Consider the following 22999-nt stretch of genomic DNA (forward strand, 5'->3'; position numbering starts at 1 on the left):
CAAATTCTCAGCGCAGATCATGCAATTTCTCCAACTGTCAACACATTCAAATGAACAGACAACGTGTACCGGAGACAAGTTGGTTGGGAATTGTGGGGAGGTGCGTTCCCCGCAGATGGTTGTCTCAGAGCCGCGTAGCTATGTCATAATGGGAAGCCGGACTATCGCGTCTCAGTGTCTGTGGACTATTATTTATGCATAAGAAAGTAGAAGCGCTGTTGCGACCTCTCGAGGACAGTGGTGGTGTTGTTGGTCCATATCAAGTCCTTGGTGATGTGGATGCCGAGGAACTTAAAACTGCTGACTCTTCCTACTGCAGTCCCGTTGATGTGGATTGGGGCATGTTCCCTCCTCTGCTTCCTGAAATCAACAATCAACTCCCTTGTTTTGCTGATGTTGAGGGAGAAGTTGTTGTCCTGGCACCACAATGCCAGTTCACTTACCTCCTGTGAGTCTAACTGTGGATCACCCCGAGAGAGACAGTCAACTCCACATCCTGAGCTGGATGGGTAAAGAGCTCAATTAAATTCCCATTGACGCCTACTGTACAAACTCAGAGTGGTAACTACCGTGGAATAAGAAGTTCAGTTCAGCAGGGCTCTTGAAACAAGCCATGAGGGGAAACCTTGCAAACCATAAAGATTGTTTGGGCCACTATAACCAAAACAAATCATCAACTTTCCAAACAATGACTGGTTATAAATCTAGACAGGAAATTACTTTTTGATGTTTGACAATCTACTTTGTATGTATAGTGTTCTGACAGATCACAATTACAGAGGGGCTTTATAATGCATAAGGGGAAGTGACAGTCTGTCAAACATTAAATTGTGTTGAGCTGTACTGAGAAAACTAGAAATGTCTCACTTCCATCACTTCCTTTGATTAATGATAAATCTGTAGTGTTCCCAAGGTATACAGGTTGCATTAATATTCACTCCAACCCTTACAGTACCATTGTCTCATTGGACTATGTAGCCACCTACAAAATAATGCCTCAAAGGTTTTTCTGTGACATCCAGAGAGGACGTTATCAGGCTCCTGGCTCAGATGGTCTATTAATCCAAGGGGGGATTCTGACAGTCACTTTGAGAAATGCCGATGTCAGAACGGTTTTGCAAGAAAGGTTAGAATGGACCTTGCCGAAGACAATAGACAAAGCTGTTCTAAGGATCTAAGGTCCTTGGATTTCCCTGACGCAAATCACATCATCACTTCTGAGACTCTAATTTCACTTCTATTAGTCCAAACAGTGGAGTGAGTTATTCTACTTGGAAGAATTCACTTGTCTCCATATGGTGAGCATTACGCTCCCCGCGACATGCAACTTTTCAGGGAAGTCAGGAACACATATACACAGTCAGTTAGGAAAGCAAAGGCTAGCTTCTTCAAACAGAAATTTGCATCCTGCAGCACAAATTTCCAAAAGTTTAGGGACACTGTGAAGTCCATGGAGAAAAAGATCACCTCCTCCCAGCTGCCCACTGCATTGAGGCTAGGAAACACTGTCACCACCGATAAATCCACGATAATCTAGAATTTCAATAAGCATTTTTCTATAGCTGGCCATGCTTTCCACCTGGCTACACCAACCCCGGCCAACAACAGCTCTGCCCCCCTCGCAGCAACTGGCCCAAGGCCCCCCTTCTCCTTCACCCAAATCCAGACAGCGGATGTTCTGATAGAGCGGCAAAATCTGGATTCCTACAAATCAGCTGGGCAAGACAATCTGGACCCTCTCTTCCTAAAATGATCCGCGCCATTGTTGCAACCCCTATTACAACACCCACCCGTAGCACGCGCTCCAGCAGGTATAATTTCACTGGCCATCCCCAAACCCAACACCTATTTGGCCACCTTTCCTTCCAGTTGTCTGCTGCCAATGACTAGAATGAATTGCAAAAATCACTGAAGTTGGAGACTTATATATATCTCCCTCACTAACTTTAAGCATCAGCTGTCAGAGCAGCTTACCGTTGCCCCAGCTGTACACAGCCCATCTGTAAACAGCCCATCCAACCAACTACCTATCTCATCCCCATATTTGTTTTTGTTTTTCTGCTCTTTTGCACAGTATTTCCACTTGCAAATCCTCATCTGAACATCTATCACTCCAGTGTTAATTGCTAAATTGTAATTACTTCGCCACTATGGCCTATTTATTGCCTTGCCTCCTTACTTCATTTGCACACTGCAAACAGATTTTTCTATTGTCTTATTGACTGTACGTTTGTTTATCCCATGCGTAACTCTGTGTTGTTGTTTTAGTCGCACTGCTTTGCTTTATCTTGGCCAGGTCGCAGTTGTAAATGAGAGCTTGTTCTCAACTGGCCTACCTGGTTAAATAAAGGTGAAATAAAAGTTAGAGAATGTAGCAAGTCTGAAGCGATCAAAATCACAACAGGGATCTCTTCTGTTCGCATCCAAGGGACAGGTAACTCCCAAATTAATTAAGAGTTGAGAGAGATTGAATGACAGATGTTGACTGTCAGCAGAAGAGATTATTTATGGCCGCCTGTCAGGCAGTCCCCTGGAACAACACCACAGGAAACGCCTCAAATCTCCAACCACATCGTAGCCTGTGTTCCTTTACTCAATCTTTGTGTTCCTTTACTCATCCAGATCATTTCAGTCCTGGCAGCAGATTTCTCTTCCACTTTAATGAGTTTAGAAATGAGCACACCAGTGTTGCTCCATTTACCAGTAATGGGTGTTGAAAATGCCATCAATAATACTAACTCTAGCCACCCAACCAGGCCGGCTGAGACTGCACCAGCGACCGTTTGGAGATGTCTCACGCAACTTTCTTTTTCACCTCAGTAACCTTGCCTACTGGTAGTTTTAGGGGAGATGAGAGGCCCTCAAGAAAAACAGCACAATTGCATTACCGATTCCACAGCCGTAGTAGACACCAACATTAACCCTCGTCTGTGCTGCATTTTCCAGCTCTATACCTAATTTCTGTGCTACCCTGATATCGGTGGAAAATTGCCAGTAGATTTAGGGATGGATTCTAAATCTTCTGAGGGGAAGGTCGGTCTGGAACTCAAGCTGTGCTCCCTCGTCAGAGTCATTACCAGTCGAGCTCAGATAATTTACCACACCATCCGTTACACCATTTACCAGTGTCTTTAAATTAAGCTGGTTGTCAACTCGCAATCAGAATAGAATGAATAAAACCCTATTTAAGATTATCTATCTGACTTTACACTTGAGTTTTAAAATAACTCAGTAGATGCTTTTTAGGCCACTGAGACACAAACAACCCAATGAAGTTCCACCTCTCTGCTGTCAGATTAAGTTAGCCCATTTGAATGGAGATTACTCCCCATCCATAAAAAGCAAACAGCTTTACTTTCCAATATGCAACTCCTTTTAAAATGCCCAAATCCTCTCAGGCACATCATTCATCATTGTGAATTCAGTGTTGAGTAACGTCCGAAAAATGGATACAAGAGAATTAACAAAACTTCAAATGACATGTTTCCCATAAGAACTATTAGGCTAGCTTCAATCCCTTTCCCTGAAAATACCAAAGCGATACTGGGACATTTTCAAATCTCTTGAACATATTTAGGGAAAATTGAAAAAGTGGGTTACATCAAATGCACTTGCATTGTTATTTCAATGAGAACTACAGAATTGCAAAGGATGCTAGCCAAGTTTTGTTTCTGCCTTGCAACCTATACTGCTGTTTGGAAGATCTGATTTTAAAAAATCCTGCACGGCATGTGAAGCAAAGAGAACATCTTGATCTGGGCTTGATGTTTTAACAAAGAATGAAAATACAATTCCTGATACCAGTATATGCACATCCAATTAACAGGAACATATGTATACTCATAATATACTATTCCCAATCACACCCAAACAGAAGATTATTTTTAAATTATTTTTTAAATGTATAGTTTAAATGCCGGCCAGAGCTTCTACAGAACTGTACATTCTGATGTTCCCGGATGTTGTTTGTCTCCATTACATATTACATTGGTCCGGAGACCCTTTTCTGCCCCAAATCCGTGGAGTGTACTGCTGTAATGAATTCCGGGAGGAAAAAGATGTTGTGGATGGCAAGAACTGTCGCTCTGCTAATTCAGCCCCCCCCCCATCGCCACCCACCCACTCATGTTGTGTGGCGAGAGACCAGCATACACACGGAGGGCAATGCAGTGTTGCTGACACAGCTGAAACGGCTATATGATTCACATGCATGTGGTGAGAAGAAATGACTTTATGGAATTCCATGATAGCTGTTTTCATTCTGCAGTGTTTCATACTGTCAGATGGATACACACTAGTCAAGCAATCCATTGTTGTCAAAACCTTTCAAAACTGTTAGTCCTCACATCTACCATGATTTAGGTTTCACAGTAATTCATGTCACACATACTGTAAAGCACTCACATAAAACACCATTCTGGAACACCATAACATTGTAATAACAGCCACGCCCATTGTTTCCTGATTCATGCATTTACAATATTTACAATTTACAGTATCAAAGTCCTCCCACATGGATGCTAATGTGAGCGATTCCCATTCAGTGTTCTGCTAACCATTTACCCCCATAGAAATCCCATTACAATGAAAGACACATTTACATACTTGTTATGATCTACTTGCTGACTGAGTCTCACCCATCATCCGATGGACAAAGTGGTGTTGTTGACCTCCAATGCATTTCTCCTAAGCAACAGGCTTAATAAATAAAGTCAATTTGTTTTATTGATTTAATATACCAATAGGCATTGCCTCTGCCAGATGCAGTGCAGAGGACTATTATAAAACTGTGTGCAGGGCTGGAAACATGTATTGGCAGCATGATAGTAATCAAACAATTACCACTCACATTAGGACTATCAAAGCTCAGTATGTTGGTAAGTGTTGAACACAGACAGAAGTGATTTATGATCTTCTAATTGGAGCAAATAGCCAGTTAGATCTTCTTTGCCTGTTAATAAAGGTCTAGGTCAGTGGTTCCCAAACGTGTTATTGTCCCCCACCACTTCAAACATTCAACCTCCAGCTGTGTGCACCCTCTAGCACCAGGGTCAGCACACTCTCAAATGTTTTTTTTGCCATCATTGTAAGACACACACACACACACACACACACACACACACACACACACACACACACACACACACACACTATACAATACATTTATTAAACATAAGAATGAGTATGAGTTTGTCACAACCCGGCTCGTGGGAAGAGCTCTTATAGGACCAGGGCACAAATAATAATAATCAATATTTTTGCACTTTATTTAACCATCTTACATATAAAACCTTATTTGTTAATTGAAAACTCACCACAGGTTAATGAGAAGGGTGTGCTTGAAAGGATGCACATATCTCGGCAATGTTGGGTTGTATTGGAGAGAGTCTCAGTCTTAAATAACTTTCCACACATAGTCTGTGTCTGTATTTAGTTTCCATGCTAGTGAGGGCCGAGAATCCACTCTCACATAGGTGCGTGGTTGCAAAGCATCAGTGTCTTAACGGCACGATTTGCCAAGGCAGGATACTCTGAGCACAGCCTATCCAGAAATCTGGCAGTGGCTTCTGATTCAATTCAATTTTCACAGAACCGCTTGATGCAATTTCGATGAGGCTCTCTTGTTCAGATATCGGTAAGTGGACTGGAGGCAGGGCATGAAAGGGATAACGAATCCAGTTGTTTGTGTCATCTGTTTCGGGAAAGTACCTGCGTAATTGCGTACCCAAGTCACGCAGGTGCTTCGCTATATCACATTTAACATTGTCCGTAAGCTTGAGTTCATTTGTACAAAAAAAATCATACAATGAGCGAAAGACCTGTGTGATGTCCTTTTTAATGCAGACAGAGTAGAGTTCCAACTTCTTAAACATAGCCTCAATTTTGTCCCACACATTGAATATAGTTGCAGAGTCCCTGTAATCCTAGATTCAGATCATTCAGGCGAGAAAATCATCACCCATATAGGCCAGTCATGTGAGAAACTCGTCAGCAAGCGGTCAGACAAGTGAAAATTATGGTCAGAAAACTTTAAGCTCATTTCTCTCTCTCTCTCAAAAAAAAGGTCTATATTTTGCCCAAAAGGGTGACTTCTTTTTTTGCATTGAAACATCCCTGCTAGGGAGAAATTCAGGTTTTAACTAATTAAACAACAAAGAATATGATCTACATGATCAGTCTCTGTGTGTAAAATAAAAAGTGGTTAATGTGAACCTAACTCACAGCTAAAAAAATTCATAGACAGCAATCCAATGTTATTTGTTGCCTAGACTTTACTGCAAATATATTATAATCCCCCCTCACTCATGTTACTGTCAAGTTCAACACAACAAAAACAATATATTTGGGCTACACTGCACATTATTACAGTGTACACTTTCTGCCTTTGGACATCTATTCTAAAATGTGCCAGCAGAGCATGATACCCTTTGTTGGCATAATTGATCTCTTTCAGGCAGAGAGTACACCTGACATACCCCTTTTAATCCACTGTATTGAAGAAATGAGAAAGAGGGGAAGTGTGTGGTGTTCCTTTCAACTCTATAGTGGCTTCCAGCTTAAGCCAGGCCCAGCTCCAGCTACACTTGATCCCTGAATCCACTTATTTAACAAGCAACGCCTCATTTTCACCTAATTCTCTAATTCTGAAAATGAACCACATACTGTGGAGGGAAAACATTAGTTCACAGATAGTACTCTAGTTAGTTAGCTAATGTCACGCCCTGACCATAGAGATCCCTTGTTTCTCTACGGTGTAGTAGGTCCGTGACTAGGGGGTGTTCTAGTTTAAAATTTCTATGTTGGTGTTTTGGTATGGTTCCCAATTAGAGGCAGCTGGTAATCGTTGCCTCTGATTGGGGATCATATTTAAGTAGCTATTTTTCCCACCTGTGTTTGTGGGATATTGCTTTGTGTATTGTGCATGTAGCACCACGTAGTCACGTTTAGTTATTAATTTATTGATTTATTGTTTTTGCTTAAGTTTCACTTTGAAATAAATATGTGGAACGCAACACATGCTGCGCCTTGGTCCCGTCCTTACGACAACCGTGACAGCTAACTTGTTAACATTTCACACAGATTGCCTGGGTCCAGTAAGCAAAGGAAGCGGTCAATGATCACGTTAGGCTGCGTTTCATTTTATTTTTTTTATGCCGATTTAATCGCGGGGGAGGCACTAGTAATGTGTGCAGTTTTTGGTTTGGCTATTTGTTTCAAGTGTATTAGTCTATAAATAAATATCTTTGCCAAAATTCATCATCTCTCCCATGTCTTATTCGACTAGTAGTTGTTCTGAAATGTTTAATGCTTGCCTACATTGTACTCCCTCCTCTGTTTAATATAACACACATACATTCATTATTAATTTTGATTGCCTATCCTGACGTGAAGTTAATTCTATAGAAGGTTTTTGACTCTGTGTGCCACAAAGTATTTAAACTGAGCTTTTTTGTTTAATTTCTGTTTGTAAGTTTGTTTAAAATGTATGTATTGAGAGACAAGATGATGGGGATGGGGTGAGAGAAGCACCGAGCGGGAAGAGGAAAATGGTGTACGTATGTATGGGTGTGTGTATGTACGTATGTGTGTATGTGTGTGTATGTATGTATGTATGTACAGTGCCTTGCGAAAGTATTCGGCCCCCTTGAACTTTGCGACCTTTTGCCACATTTCAGGCTTCAAACATAAAGATATAAAACTGTATTTTTTTGTGAAGAATCAACAACAAGTGGGACACAATCATGAAGTGGAACGACATTTATTGGATATTTCAAACTTTTTTAACAAATCAAAAACTGAAAAATTGGGCGTGCAAAATTATTCAGCCCCTTTACTTTCAGTGGAGCAAACTCTCTCCAGAAGTTCAGCGAGGATCTCTGAATGATCCAATGTTGACCTAAATGACTAATGATGATAAATACAATCCACCTGTGTGTAATCAAGTCTCTGTAATAAATGCACCTGCACTGTGATAGTCTCAGAGGTCCGTTAAAAGCGCAGAGAGCATCATGAAGAACAAGGAACACACCAGGCAGGTCCGAGATACTGTTGTGAAGAAGTTTAAAGCCGGATTTGGATACAAAAAGATTTCCCAAGCTTTAAACATCCCAAGGAGCACTGTGCAAGCGATAATATTGAAATGGAAGGAGTATCAGACCACTGCAAATCTACCAAGACCTGGCCGTCCCTCTAAACTTTCAGCTCATACAAGGAGAAGACTGATCAGAGATGCAGCCAAGAGGCCCATGATAACTCTGGATGAACTGCAGAGATCTACAGCTGAGGTGGGAGACTCTGTCCATAGGACAACAATCAGTCGTATATTGCACAAATCTGGCCTTTGTGGAAGAGTGGCAAGAAGAAAGCCATTTCTTAAAGATATCCATAAAAAATGTTGTTTAAAGTTTGCCACAAGCCACCTGGGAGACACACCAAACATGTGGAAGAAGGTGCTCTGGTCAGATGAAACCAAAATTGAACTTTTTGGCAACAATGCAAAACGTTATGTTTGGCGTAAAAAGCAACACAGCTCATCACCCTGAATACACCATCCCCACTGTCAAACATGGTGGTGGCAGCATCATGGTTTGGGCCTGCTTTTCTTCAGCAGGGACAGGGAAGATGGTTAAAATTGATGGGAAGATGGATGGAGCCAAATACAGGACCATTCTGGAAGAAAACCTGATGGAGTCTGCAAAAGACCTGAGACTGGGACGGAGATTTGTCTTCCAACAAGACAATGATCCAAAACATAAAGCAAAATCTACAATGGAATGGTTCAAAAATAAACATATCCAGGTGTTAGAATGGCCAAGTCAAAGTCCAGACCTGAATCCAATCGAGAATCTGTGGAAAGAACTGAAAACTGCTGTTCACAAATGCTCTCCATCCAACCTCACTGAGCTCGAGCTGTTTTGCAAGGAGGAATGGGAAAAAATTTCAGTCTCTCGATGTGCAAAACTGATAGAGACATACCCCAAGCGACTTACAGCTGTAATCGCAGCAAAAGGTGGCGCTACAAAGTATTAACTTAAGGGGGCTGAATAATTTTGCAAGCCCAATTTTTCCGTTTTTGATTTGTTAAAAAAGTTTGAAATATCCAATAAATGTCGTTCCACTTCATGATTGTGTCCCACTTGTTGTTGATTCTTCACAAAAAAATACAGTTTTATATCTTTATGTTTGAAGCCTGAAATGTGGCAAAAGGTCGCAAAGTTCAAGGGGGCCGAATACTTTCGCAAGGCACTGTATGTATGTATGTATGTATATATATGTGTATATGCATGTATATATATATATATATATATATATATATACGTAGGTATGTGTAAGTGAGTGCTGTTTTTATTCTTGTTGCTTTGTCTCTGTTGTTGTATCTCTTAATATGGGTGAAAATTGTGAAATTCCAATAAAAAATACTGTTAAATAATCATTTTGGTAGCTAAACTGACAAGTGAAGAGCAGAAATCTCAACTAGCAAGCAAGTCACAGCAATGAAGAATTGAGTGTGTGCGTTCAAGCGAGGGGGGGGGGATTCTGGCAGGGGGGAGATTTTCACACAACAACGGCAAGGAGTCATATACCAGTTAATACTATAGCGAAATAATTAGGTTATTAACGTTAGCTTATCTGATGTTGTAACGTTAGCTAGCTAACGTTAGCTGTCTGACCTTATTTGCCAGCTAATTTTAACACCATAAATTATTTGATCAGTTAAGTTGGCTAATGTTGCTCAACATTTCTCTGGGTAGCTAACGGAGTATTCTATTCAGCTACTGTAGCAATATACTTAAAAACTTAAAATAAAAAAAACTTAAAATAAAAACTTACTTAAAATAAAAATTTTAAATGCTAATAATACTTGTTCCACCACACTTTCTCCCTCACCTCAAACTTTCCAAATGCCAGTTGTTTTTCGTTTACAGCTCATGAAGTACGGTTCATCACCTTCTCACCCCTGTCTCCGTAGTCCGGCTTCTCAGCTACCTCTAAGTTATCGTTCAGTGGACGCGCTGCTGTAGCTGGTACACTGCCATTCCACCCTCCGCTTTCTCAGTGTTCGCTGATGCTGTAACTGACACATTGGTTGTCTCTTCTCTCTTCAGTCACGTGCTGCATTCTATTGTTATGTGAATGATTGGCTGAACCTTGGATACAGCCAGTATTGCTCCAAAGGCACATCACTCGTTCGCTTGCAGCCAGTAGTCATCCAAAGCCCCGCCCAAACTTTTGTCATCGGATTTTCACGAATCACCTAGGTCGCCTATTTTGGATTCATAACTGCGAATTACGCCGAAAGGTGACTAGTTTGCATCCCTATTATCATTGCATAGTGCAGAAAATACACAAGAGTTCAGGGGCCTTGCTTTAACAAAGTTAACCATTTTCACTCCAGTGTTTATTTTTTAGGTGAATCACATTTTTATTTGGCGTACCCAAGACGGCATTGCGTGGCATACCCCGGGGGGGGGGGGAGGGGTAACCCCAGTTTGGGGTCAGGGTAAATATGTATTCTGATATTCTGAGATGTTGCTCTTTATCCCGGCAGCGGGACGTTGCCATTTGGACAAGCTAAGCCTATCTAACCTGTGTGTCATTAGAGAAGGAAGATCCCTCAGCTTGCTCTGCTTGCCTGTTGTACACACTGTCCCGAGTATCAGTCTGGCAATGTGGGAGGCCACACAATACAACAGCAGAGCATCTATTCTATACAATCCACAAAAGTCCCCTAATCCAGGCCTGCAACAAAAGTATCCCCTAAAGCAGCTTAATATTGTAGAGTAGAGAGAAGCGGCAGCCCTCCAGTGTCTTGAAGGCAATCAATCTGGAGAGATTGGGATGTTCTGCTTATCCTTTAACTCTGGCCTGGTCCATAATTGCAGATTTGTACCCTAAGATACAGCCAGTGCTTTGAAGATTAAATAACTGCCTTCTGAACTCTTGGTAAAGCCTTCGACTACCAGCATTCTCCTACTTGAATCGATTACAGTGCAAACCCTTGAACTAGGAGGAAAAGTGTTCAGAGAAAATCTGAAAAAGTGCCTTCAAATCTGATATCTCTGTGCCAAATCTGATATCCCTGTACTCTTTTCCACACAAAAGAATAGCTTTACTGATCACAGCGGAACGTCTCTACCCTAACTGAGCCAAACAGACCCATTCAGTACAGACCCCCCCCAGCCCAGTTATTAAAAACGATACATCAAACTGTAGCAGGAAAGTAACAAATTGCAAACTGCAAGACAATAAAACAGTTGATCTACAGTAGCTCATGGCAGGATGTGTCCAATCTGATTGCTGCTAGCCTGCCCGGTTGCTCTGCAAGGTCTCTTGAGTAGCATAAAGCAATCCAATCTGGGGAATGGGAGTGCAATGATGTGTGAAGATGCCAGTACAGAATTAGAGGGGAGAGGAAGATAGAAAAGCACAGTCTGAAATCAGGAGGATGGAAATTATTGGGGGGCTGTCAAAATGAGATTAAAACTCTATGGGTCCTCTGTGGTTCTATCCATACAGAAACTATTCACACCTCTTGACTTTTTCCACATTTTGTTGTGTTCTAGCCTGAATTTAAAATAGATTACAATTAGATTTGTTGTCACTGGCCTTCAAACAGGCAGTTTGGGTTAACAGGCAGTTAACCCACTGTTCCTAGGCCGTCATTGAAAATAAGAATTTGTTCTTAACTGACTTGCCTAGTAAAATAAAGGTAAAAAATAAAAATAAAATAAAAAAATCAAAATTAGAGGTCGACCGATTAATCGGAATGGCCGAATTGAGTGTGTGCGTTCGCTGATGCTGTAACAATTTGAGGCTAAATTGATTTTTATTTATGTATTATGTTAAGTTAAAATAAGTGTTCATTTAGTATTGTTGTAATTGTCATTATTACAAATATATATATATATTTTTTTTTAATCGGACGATTAATCGGTATCGGCTTTTTTTTGGGGTCCCCCAATAATCGGTATCGGCGTTGAGAAAATCATAATCGGTCGGCCTCTACACACAATAACCCATAATGTCAAATTGGTACTGTGATTTTTTACATTTTTACAAATAATAACATATTAAGTCTTGAGTCAATAAGTACTCAACCCCTTTGTTATGGCAAGCTTAAATAGGTTCAGGAGTAAAAATGTGCTTAACAAGTCACACAATAAGCTGCATGGCCTCTGTGTGCAATAATAGTGTTTAACATGATTTTTTTATCTCTGTACCCCACACAATTATCTGTAAGGTCCATTAGTCGAGCAGTGAATTTCAAACACAGATTCAACCACAAAAACCAGGGAGGTTTTCCAATGCCTCACAATGCTATCCCTAGATTAATTACACTTTGGATGGTGTATCAATACACCCAGTCACTACAAAGATAAAGACGTCCTTCCTAACTCAGTTGCCGGAGATGAACGAAACCCCTCAGGGATTTCACCATGAGGCCAATGGTGACTTTAAAACAGTTATACAAAGTGTCATTTTTGGGGCAAATCCAATAAACACATTACTGAGTACCACTCTCCATATTTACAAGCATAGTGGTGGCTGCATCATATTATGGGTATGCTTGTAATCATTAAAGACTGGTGAGTTTTTCAGGATAAAAAAGAAACGGAATGGAGCTAACCACAGGCAAAATCCTAGAGGAAAACCTGGTTCAGACTGCTTTCCACCAGACACTGGGAGATTAAAACACCTTTCAGCAGATCAATAACTTAAAACACAAGGCCAAATCTACACTGGAGTTGCTTACAAAGAAGACAGTGAATGTTCATGAGTGGCCGATTTACAGTTTGACTTAAATCCACTTGAAAATCTATGACAAGACCTGAAAATGGTTGTCTAGCAATGATCAAAAACCTATTTGAGAGCTTGAAGAATTTAGAGAATAATCATGAGAAAATATTGCACAATCCAGCTCTGGAAAGCTCTTAGAGACATACCCAGAAAGACACATCTGCAATTGCAGGGGTGTGAATACTTATGTCAATTAGATATTTCTGTATTTCATTTTCAATAAATTTGCACAAATTTAAAAAAACATGTTTTCACTTTGTCAATATGGGGTATTGTGTGTAGATGGGGGAGAAAAAACACAACACAATGTGGAATAGGTCAAGGGTTATGAATACTTTCTGAAGGCACTGTATGAACCGTAATGTGATTTTGGGCATGAATAGATAGGGAGGTGGGTATCTAGATGGGTTCATGAACTGAGTGAAATACTATTTTTCCTCGCTGAAAGATTCTATTTGGCATGTCTGCCATCATGCAAACTGATAGTATCTGCAGAAAGGGAGGATGCTTTTATAGATGGACCTATATAAGTGATTAACTTGTTTTTCATGCAAAGCCAAGCGATTCTAGTAAACCCGCCACGTCTTCTAGCTAAGGTCTCTTAAATTCAGTCCTAGCCTGGTCACATTGTCTGTAGATTTAGGGGTAGTGAATATCGCACGACACCTCTGCCATCCAAGTTTAAATGTTTTGTGTCAAATTCCTATTGTCCCTTAAAGTGGATTTAAACGGCTTTTTCGATGAATGAACATCAAGGACTCTTGGATTTACTCTGAAATAGGAAATAAGGAGAGGAAAATGCAAATTGGTGGAACATGGCATATGTTCTCTCACTGCAGTCCTCAAAATAATTGGCAGCTTTCTTTAGATATTAAGAACTCTTAATACTCCAAGGAGCTGGAACATGTGGTAATGACCTGGCAGGATGGATCTGGGCTGAGCGTATGCTAATTTACTGTCAAGTAATTAGCTTCCCTATCCATTCTACAGCTGGTGAGACTTGTTAAAAAGTGTTGCAGGTCGTAAAAATTTGAGGTGAGAAAAACCCCCACATAAGAACACACCCAGTTCCTGCACATACTGTACACTGATTTCAGTATCGAACACGTCTGTGTTGCAGCATTAGGTTACAGCACTGTGATACAAGATCTCTTTGATCTTAATAAGCATATACTAAGATGTGAAGGGGAGGTGCTGAGGTAAGATGAATAAGATCCAAGAATATCCTGCAGTTCATTTGAACGTTCTGTTCCGAATAGGAAATGAGTTGGAACCCTGTATGCAGGAGGATAACACCCATGACCACTGACACTGATGACTTGACAGTAAGATGTTACGATTCATGGTGCTACTGTACATATATGTTGCAATGATATTGAATTACAGGCAAATGTGCATTGATGTCTTAATGCGATTCAAAACAGACGGGAAATGAGTCTAGTAAGAAGTTTATCCTCCCTGAAGTAATGTTGGATTAATTTCTAAAAGAGCTTTGTCATTACACACAAACGAGGAGACGATGGTATCTATCTTCATCATAAAATGGGGGCCACAAAAGATAGGAACATGATTTCTGAGGCCAAGCAACAGGTCGTATAGGATGTTCAGGTATGATTGATTGGCCAATTGCTTGAGTGGGGCTGTGTGTTGCACATCAACCGACACAGCCACCATAAAGTTTTTTTTTGTGTCAGTAATTTACAGTACACATAGTCTCCACTCTAGGTCAGGACTCCAACCCTGTTCCTGGAGAGCTACCGTCCTGTAGGTTTTTGCTCCAACCCTAATCTAGCGCACCTGATTATAGTTACAACTCGGGTTGGACTGAAAACCTACAGGAGGGTAGCTCTCCGGGAACAGGGTTGGAGAGCCCTGCTCTAGGTAATGGAAAGACAGGGAGTATCGGAAAAGTAGCTACATCAGCATTTCCCAATAATAGTCCTCCATCACCCCAGAGAATGCTAGTTTTCAGACAGCTTGTCTTTTCATAATTGTATTATTTTGACAAGTGTAAAGCTCTTGACATTCAGGTTATTCAGCTAAATGTTTAATCCCTGATAACTGAAAAGTAGATTCACTAGACTAAAAGCCTGGCTAAGAAATATATTTTTTGACAGCCTTTCACATGCTGTCAAAACAATAGCCCAGAGTTGTGCACTTTTGTGCTGAGAGGAAGTACGTGTGGATGATGGAAGGGGAAGAGGAGGGGGAGAGTGCAAAGTGCTGCATTACTGACCAGTGCTAGGCTATTCCATCCAGAACGTGCTGGCTGCTCTGCTTCAATTACTGGCTTCATGCCACACTTGGTGGGGGAGAGGCAGCTGACTTTGATTGAGAAAAACTCTGCTCTCTATGAGCTTGACAAAACACATCAACTAAGCAGAAAAACCTCTTTGAATTCTGTACACCAACCGCACTGGACGTATCCTCACCGAAATTACACTTCTCTGAATCAGCGGGAGATGGGAGGCTCAGGTTGCCTTGTATATCTTACAAGGGACGTTTAATTTCCCGTAGTTCAGGGCTGGCAAGCTTCCAATAATTCAACACCCATTAAAAATCCTGTTATGTAATATAAACATTTCATTTTCATTGTGGTGAACAAAACTAAATAAACAACTATAGCCTAAGCACAATGAGGTAAATTCCTTTAATTTCCTTTCCAGATCTAAATTTTGAAACCAAACTAACAGTAAGAAATTAGAAATGAAGAGCACTAGACTGTAAATAAATATGCACTTGAATAACTTCTGCTTGTTCTCATGTAAACTTGGAGCAGCTCCCTGTCCCAGGGCATTGTTAGACTGGAAGCCTCCCTTAGCCTGTGTCTTAAGTAGAGGTCGACCGATTAATCGGAATGGCCGATTAATTAGGGCCGATTTCAAGGTTTCATGACAATCAGTAATCGGCATTTTTGGACACCGATTACATTGCACTCCATGAGGAGACTGCGTGGTAGGCTGACTACCTGTTATGTGAGTGCAGCAAGGAGCCATGGTAAGGTGCTAGCTAGCATTAAACTTATCTTATAAAAAACAATCAATCTTAACATAATCACTAGTTAACTACACATGGTTTATGATATTACTAGTTTATCTAGCGTGTCCTGCATTGCATATATTCGATGCGGTGCCTGTTAATTTGTCATTGAATCACAGCCTACTTCACCAAACGGGTGATTTAACAAGCGCATTCGTGAAAAAAGCGCTGTCGTTGCACCAGTGTGTACCTAACCATAAACATCAATGCCTTTCTTAAAATCAATACACAAGTATATATTTTTAAACCTGCATATTTAGTTCATATTGCCTGCTAACATTAATTTATTTTAACTAGGGAAATTGTGTCACTTTTCTTGCGTTCTGTGCAAGCAGAGTCAGGGTATATGCAGCAGTTTGGGCCGCCTGGCTCGTTGGGGACTGTGTGAAGACCATTTCTTCCTAACAAAGACCGTAATTAATTTGCCAGGATTTTATATAATTATGACATAACATTGAATGTTGTGCATTGTAACAGCAATATTCAGACTTATGGATGCCACCCGTTAGATTAAATACAGAACAGTTCCGTATTTCACTGAAAGAATAAACGTTTTGTTTTCGAAATGATAGTTTCCGGATTTTACCATATTAATGACCTAAGGCTCGTATTTCTGTGTGTTATTATATTATAATTAAGTCTATGATTTGATAGAGCAGTCTGAATGAGTGGTGGTAGGCAACAGCAGGCTCATCAGCATTCGTGAATTTGCCAGCAGCTCTTCGCTGTACTTCAAGCATTGCGCTGTTTATGACTTCAAGCCTATCAACTCCCGAGATTAGGCTGGCAATACTAAAGTACCTATTAGAACATCCAATAGTCAAAGATATATGAAATACAAATAGTATAGAGAGAAATAGTCCTATAATAACTACAACCTAAAACTCCTTACCTGGGAATATTGAAGACACAACAACCAGCTTTCATATGTTCTCATGTTCTGAGCAAGGAACTTAAACGTTAGCTTTTTTACATGACACATAAGGCACTTTTACTTTCTTCTCCAACACTTTGCTTTTGCATTATTTAAACCAAATTGAACATGTTTCATTATTTATTTGAGACTAAATTGATTTTATTGATGTATTATATTATGTGAAAATAAGGGTTCATTCAGTATTGTTGTAATTGTCATTATTACCAATGTATATATAAAAATCGTCTGATGTCGGCTTTTTTTGGTCCTCCAATAACCGGTATCGGTATTGAAAAATCATAATCGGTCGACCTCTAGTCTTAAGAGAGGATCCACAGTGTCTGGAGAGGTTAACAGTCTGCTGCTGATGCAGATTTTCAGGGATCACAGTGCACACACACGGGCGGACACACATACACAGTTGGGCACAGGCGTGCACACACGCACGGGCACACACGCCCAGCGGGTTTCTTTCACAACTCAGATGGTATTTTCAGCACAAAATGTCCGTAAAGTGACAGTGTCATCCTCGCTTCAGTCTACCCCAGAGTCAGTGTGCTACCAGCCTAAATGTGTGCGTAAACTCAAACGCTAACTTGTCACTCATGTTCTGAAGACAGCATGTCACAGTAAGAGCACAAAGCCTGTTAATTCCCTAGGTGGTAGAAAAGCCTTCTTTAATCTTTCACTTTTTATTTTTCCACAATTGTGACAGCAGAATTGAGAGCTGAACATCTGACTTTACAGACAATAAGCTGACAGACAATTCATAATACTTGTGTCCCAATTCAAACTAACAAAATGTCAGATACTTGGATGGGATATGTCTATAGCTTATTACAGTATGTAAAGAGTATATGGGTGGACAAAGCATGGAAAACCCCATTACAACACGGATATTCAACATTAGGTCAGCAAATATGTGTATTGCATGCTGTCAGTCAAATTACTTAAAGGCCCAGTGCAGTCAAAAACGTGATTTATCTGTGTTTTATATATATTTACACACTATGAGTTTGGAATAATTACTGTGAAATTGTGAAAATTATGATAATGCCCTTTCAATGTAAGGGCTGTTTTCAGCCTGTTTTGGTGGGATGGAGTTTTGACATCACCAGGCAGTATATTAGTTAACAGACCAATAAGAAAGAGAGTTCCAAGCCTCTCTGCTAGTATTCCATTTCCCCCTGCCCATTCAGACCACTCCCAGACAGTCCTAGTAAAATTATTTATTGAGAAATTGCTCTTGCTAAGAAGCTATTTTGGTTTATTTTTGACCATTTCTGGTGAGCGATTAACCAACATTTAGTTTTTTGGGTGGTTATTAAACAACTAATTGACCGACATCTGTTCAATTACTTTAATTCCATTAAGTTCTGTTTTTTTTGTGAGCTCTAGAGAGAAATCAAATCATTCACGACAGAAATCAAGTCAAGAACTATGTGGGACGCTGGACTGAAGGGAGTTTTCATTAAGCAAATATTCAACCTAGTTCAGCTCAGAAACGTGGTAATTAACTAATTAACCAGTTTTTCAGTCTCGGACGGAGATAGATCAGAGAGAAAGAGACAAAGCGAGAGCTTTCATTCTCGCCCAAATCTGTCCAAAATAAGCCCAATGCGTTTCTATAGGCTTATTTTGGACCTAAATTTGTCGCCTGCCTTCCCGTCTTTGGGACAACGACTCCCATTTTTAGGGCGGAGACATGAGCATCCCATCATTATATACAGATCTCTGGACGGATACACTTTTATGCCTGCTATATTAGGTTAGAAACACACAGACCGCATGAGAGAGGAATGTACACAACACAACAACGAGAGGGACAGAGACAGTTTGTGAAAGTATGCCTTGTCTACTTTGAAGAATTAGTTAAAAAAATTACATCTGACAGCTCTGCAGCATAGGCTAATTAGGCAGGTTAGATAAATAGGATGACTAAAGACAGTGCAGTATTGGAGGCACATAGATAACGTTAGGTTTGGCTGGCAGACTGCTACTGCCTGAACAGAGATGAGATGACTTTAAGGAATTTTTTGATAATAAAGTAATCAAATAAAAATTAAGTAATATACACAACTGAAATATTTTATTATTTTATAGTAATTTCCTATTTTCCTATGGATGTCTACCCAATGTAGACCTAACAGAGACAATGGAATATTTTCAAAGTTTTGGCAATTGAATGCTACCTAAAAAAAAGCTATATTTCATGCCTTTGATGTAAAAAAAATAAAATGTTATACCGAAATCAAAAACCGTAATTATTTTTGCATAATTCAACCGAAACGACCTCAGAAAGCACTAATCGCTCAACAGTATTGAGCAATTTAAGGGGTGGCAGCGTTGAATTAGTAACCAAAAGGTTGCAAGATCGAATCCCCAGAACTGTCGCTCTGCCCCTGACCAAGGCAGTTAACACACTGTTCCTAGGCTGTCATTGAAAATAAGAATTTGTTCTTAACTGACTTGCCTAGTTAAATAAAGGTTAAAACATTTTTTATTGAAAACAATCACAGTAAAGTAATTAATTGTTACCCAGAAATAATTTGATATTGAGGTAAAAACAGCTGCATTGGACCTTTAACACTGTAATGTGCACAGTGCCAAAGTGTATGGCATTATGAAACTATATTAACACTAAAGTTTATGACATTGTCACATACAGGCAAGCTATTAACACCATAGCTGCAAAAGGGATTGGTGACCTCCACCAATGTGTGAATATTCAATAACGAACTTTGAAACTCTGCCTGATAAAATGTTCTTGCTCTGACAGCAAAAATGGCTATTAATATCCCCCTCCAACCACTTTGAAATGAATCAAGCCAGAACATCTGTGACTAAGGATCAGAGGCCAGTTAGCTGTGGGAAAACCTAACAGCAGTTTCCCATTCCAAGCTGTAAACCCCTGTGAAGTTGGAAGTGCTCTAGTTGCCTATGACCTTGCTGTATATTGAGTAGCCAGTAACCAGTAACCATCTCAGTAATCACCTAACATATAGACTGCCAGTGGTACAGTAAGCTTATATGAATTGAGAGGAAAAGATCATTTGTTCTCGAATGAATGATAATGAACATATTAATGGCAGTCATCAAGTTATTTGTTCCTCAAGGAAATGAAGACATGTTTACATGGTTCTATAGCATATTGGCCATTGCAATTCATGGTGAGGAATCATTGACATTGTATCTTAATAAAAGTTATTCTTCATAGGACATTTTGAACTGTGATATTCTCAATACACTCATTAGCCTAAGACTGGAAATGTATTACTATACTCTAGGCACCCGGAATTCACCTGTCCATGCAACAATTACTTAAAACCTGTTCCAATTGGTACAGTTCCCGCTTATATGTCACATTTAATCGAAAAACAATTAGGCTTCTGACATATCTATTGTAAAGTCATAAACAAGAGTTTCGTGGTCATATTGCAACTAAGTACCCATGAATGAAGGGTAAGCTCAAGTTTTTTAGTCCACTCGTAAACCCATTTAAACATTTGTAAACGGCAGTTGAGTTGAGGATAGTACAGACTTTTATGGTGCAGCATCCAATTCTGCAAACGTGAATCATGTCAGTTCGCAGCAGCAGTGGATTCAAGGTAAATAAACCACATAATTTGGTAGTACTGTAGCAATCAGTCAATTATGGAGCATGAGGAATATTGAAAGATACCTATTTTATGTATTTCAATCGATCCAGAACTAGGCTATTCACACAAGAGCTGTGCTCGTGTGTAAATACTTCTCCATTCTAAAAATGTTCATTCAAAATAAAAAAATTATCCTACCTCACTCATGATGTACAGTAGTAATCTCGAGGTTGCTCTCGGTTTCCAACGCTTGAGTTCACCTATTAGGAGTTAACTGTCGTCTTTTTCGCAATGGCTCACCACGGACAGAGAAGCTTTATAAAATATTATGCCGAAGTCCTCAGTGTCATCACGTTCCCACTAAACCAATAGGAATGCCGTCGGCAAATTTGTCTCACAAGTCACCACCCAACTTCTTGAAATATTCATAGACTGTGAAAGCTTTTTAAAATTATTATAATACAAAAAACAGGGCTTCTGATTCTTTCTGACAAACGTTAGGTCATGAATTAAAACAGCGGGAGGCATTTTATGAATGTTTTCTTTTTTTTAAATGGAAGTCATTATTTCATCATTTAACATCGCGTCATACGCAGCGCGCAGTAACGACAATGTATATGACTATCTTGACACATACCATACCAGTCAAAAGTTTGGACACACATACTCATTCAAGGGTTTTGCTTTATTTTACCATTTTCTAAATTGTAGAATAATAGTGAAGACATCAACACTATGAAATAACACATATGGAGTCATGTAGTAACCAAAAAAGTGTTCCACCCAAAGTAGCCACCCTTTGCCTTGATGACAGTTTTGATCACACTTGGCATTCTCTCAACCAGCTTCATGAGGTAGTCAACTGGAATGCTTTTCAAACAGTCTTGAAGGAGTTCCCACATATGCTGAGCACTTGTTGGCTACTTTTCTTTCACTCTGCAGTCCAACTCATCCCAAACCATCTCAATTGGGTTGAGGTTGGGTGATTGTGGAGACCAGGTCATCTGATGCAGCATTCCATCACTCTCCGTTTTGGTCAAATAGCCCTTACACAGCCTGGAGGTATGTTTTGGACTGATCAGACCAAAGGACAGATTTCCACCAGTCTAATGTCAATTGCACATGTTTATTGGCCCAAGCAAGTCTCTTCTTATTATTGGTGTCCTTTAGTAGTGGTTTCTTTGCAGCAATTCGACCATGAAGGCCTGATTTACGCAGTCTCCTCTGAACAGTTGATTTTGAGAAGTTTCTGTTACTTTAACTCTGTGAAACATTTATTTGGGCTGCAATCTGAGGTGCAGTTAATTGTCAATTTCTGAGGCTGATGAACGTATCCTCTGAAGCAGAGGTAACTCTGGGTCTTCCTTTCCTGTGGTGATCCTCATGAGAGCTAGTTTCATCATAGTGCTTGATGGCTTTTGCGACTGCACTTGAAGAAACTTTCAAAGATCTTAAAACGTTCCGCATTGACTGACCTTCATGTCTTAAAGTAATGATGGACTATCCTTTCTCTTTGCTTATTTGAGCTGGTCTTTGCATAATATGGACTTGGTCTTTTACCAAATAGGGCTATCTTCTGTATACCAACCCTACCTTGTCACAACACAACTGATTGGCTCAAACGCATTAAAAAGGAAAGAAATTCCACCTTTTAACTTTTAACAAGGCACACCTGTTCATTGAAATTCCAGGTGACTACCTCATGAAGCTGGTTGAGAGAATTTCAAGAGTGTGCAAAGCTGTCATCAAGGCAAAGGGTGGCTACTTTGAAGAATCTCAAATATAAAATATTGTTTTATTTGTTTAACACTTTTTGGGTTACTACATGATTAAATGTGTCTTATTTCATAGTTTTGATGTCTTCACTATTATTCTACAGTGTAGAAAATAGTCTAAATAAAGAAAAACCCTGCCATGAGTACATGAATAGGTGTCCAAACCTTTGACTGGTACTGTATGTAGGCTAGTACTTTTTACACTTTTACTTTGATTTCAAGACTAGGCTATAGGTTGTGTTGAGAGGTTTGAACACTTGCATCAGAGAGCTAATGAGAGTAAATTGTACAAAGATCCGCATGATCTCACCACGCGTGAGTGTTTGAGTTTTATGGCTTTACAGAATCTCTGAGGTGAACTCAGACATAAAACTGTATTTGCCTTTTTTGTTTAGAATCAACTAGAATTCCTTTGGCAAATCTTCAGTCGCAGGGTTTAGATTGAATTGGTAGAGTCAGAGAGACAATTGTGTTTAAAGGGATCTTTCTTCAGGACAGTTTTCTTGGTGTTATAAGGATATGGTAATTCATATTATGACTAGCTATATTGACTGTTTGACAATCAAGACATTTCCCCAAACAATTCTGCTAAGGGATTGAAAAACTCTGCTGTTAATTTATCATATTATTATGATTATTAGTAGGCTAGACCTCAACGCCATTGCATGCCATTGCATATAGGCCTATTGGCATGAAAGCATCCACTATTACTTCACCCCCACCCCCCACCCCCCTTTATAATCATTATAATTTGCTTCAAAGCTGTAAATGTTTATTTCTGAACATAATGGACAGAAATTAAGCAATGGCAAATTCCATTCACTCAATAGGGAAGGAAAGATTTCACCCACATTTAGCATGCTCCCATTCAC

The 22999-nt window shown here is 39.8% G+C and overlaps 1 protein-coding gene across 1 annotated transcript in view; it reads right to left on the minus strand.

Moving 5' to 3' along the window:
• Positions 1 to 20781, minus strand: part of pcp4b (Purkinje cell protein 4b) — a 50428-nt gene extending 29647 nt beyond the window's left edge. The window contains exon 1 of the mRNA XM_042297457.1: positions 20551 to 20781. Within this exon, the coding sequence (XP_042153391.1) occupies positions 20551 to 20559 (9 nt within the window). The 5' untranslated portion in view covers positions 20560 to 20781. The remainder of the gene's footprint in view (positions 1 to 20550) is intronic.
• Between the last annotated feature and the right edge of the window lie 2218 nt (positions 20782 to 22999).

The sequence above is a fragment of the Oncorhynchus tshawytscha genome, linkage group LG14 (assembly GCF_018296145.1).
Source record: "Oncorhynchus tshawytscha isolate Ot180627B linkage group LG14, Otsh_v2.0, whole genome shotgun sequence".
Classification (NCBI taxonomy): domain Eukaryota; kingdom Metazoa; phylum Chordata; class Actinopteri; order Salmoniformes; family Salmonidae; genus Oncorhynchus; species Oncorhynchus tshawytscha.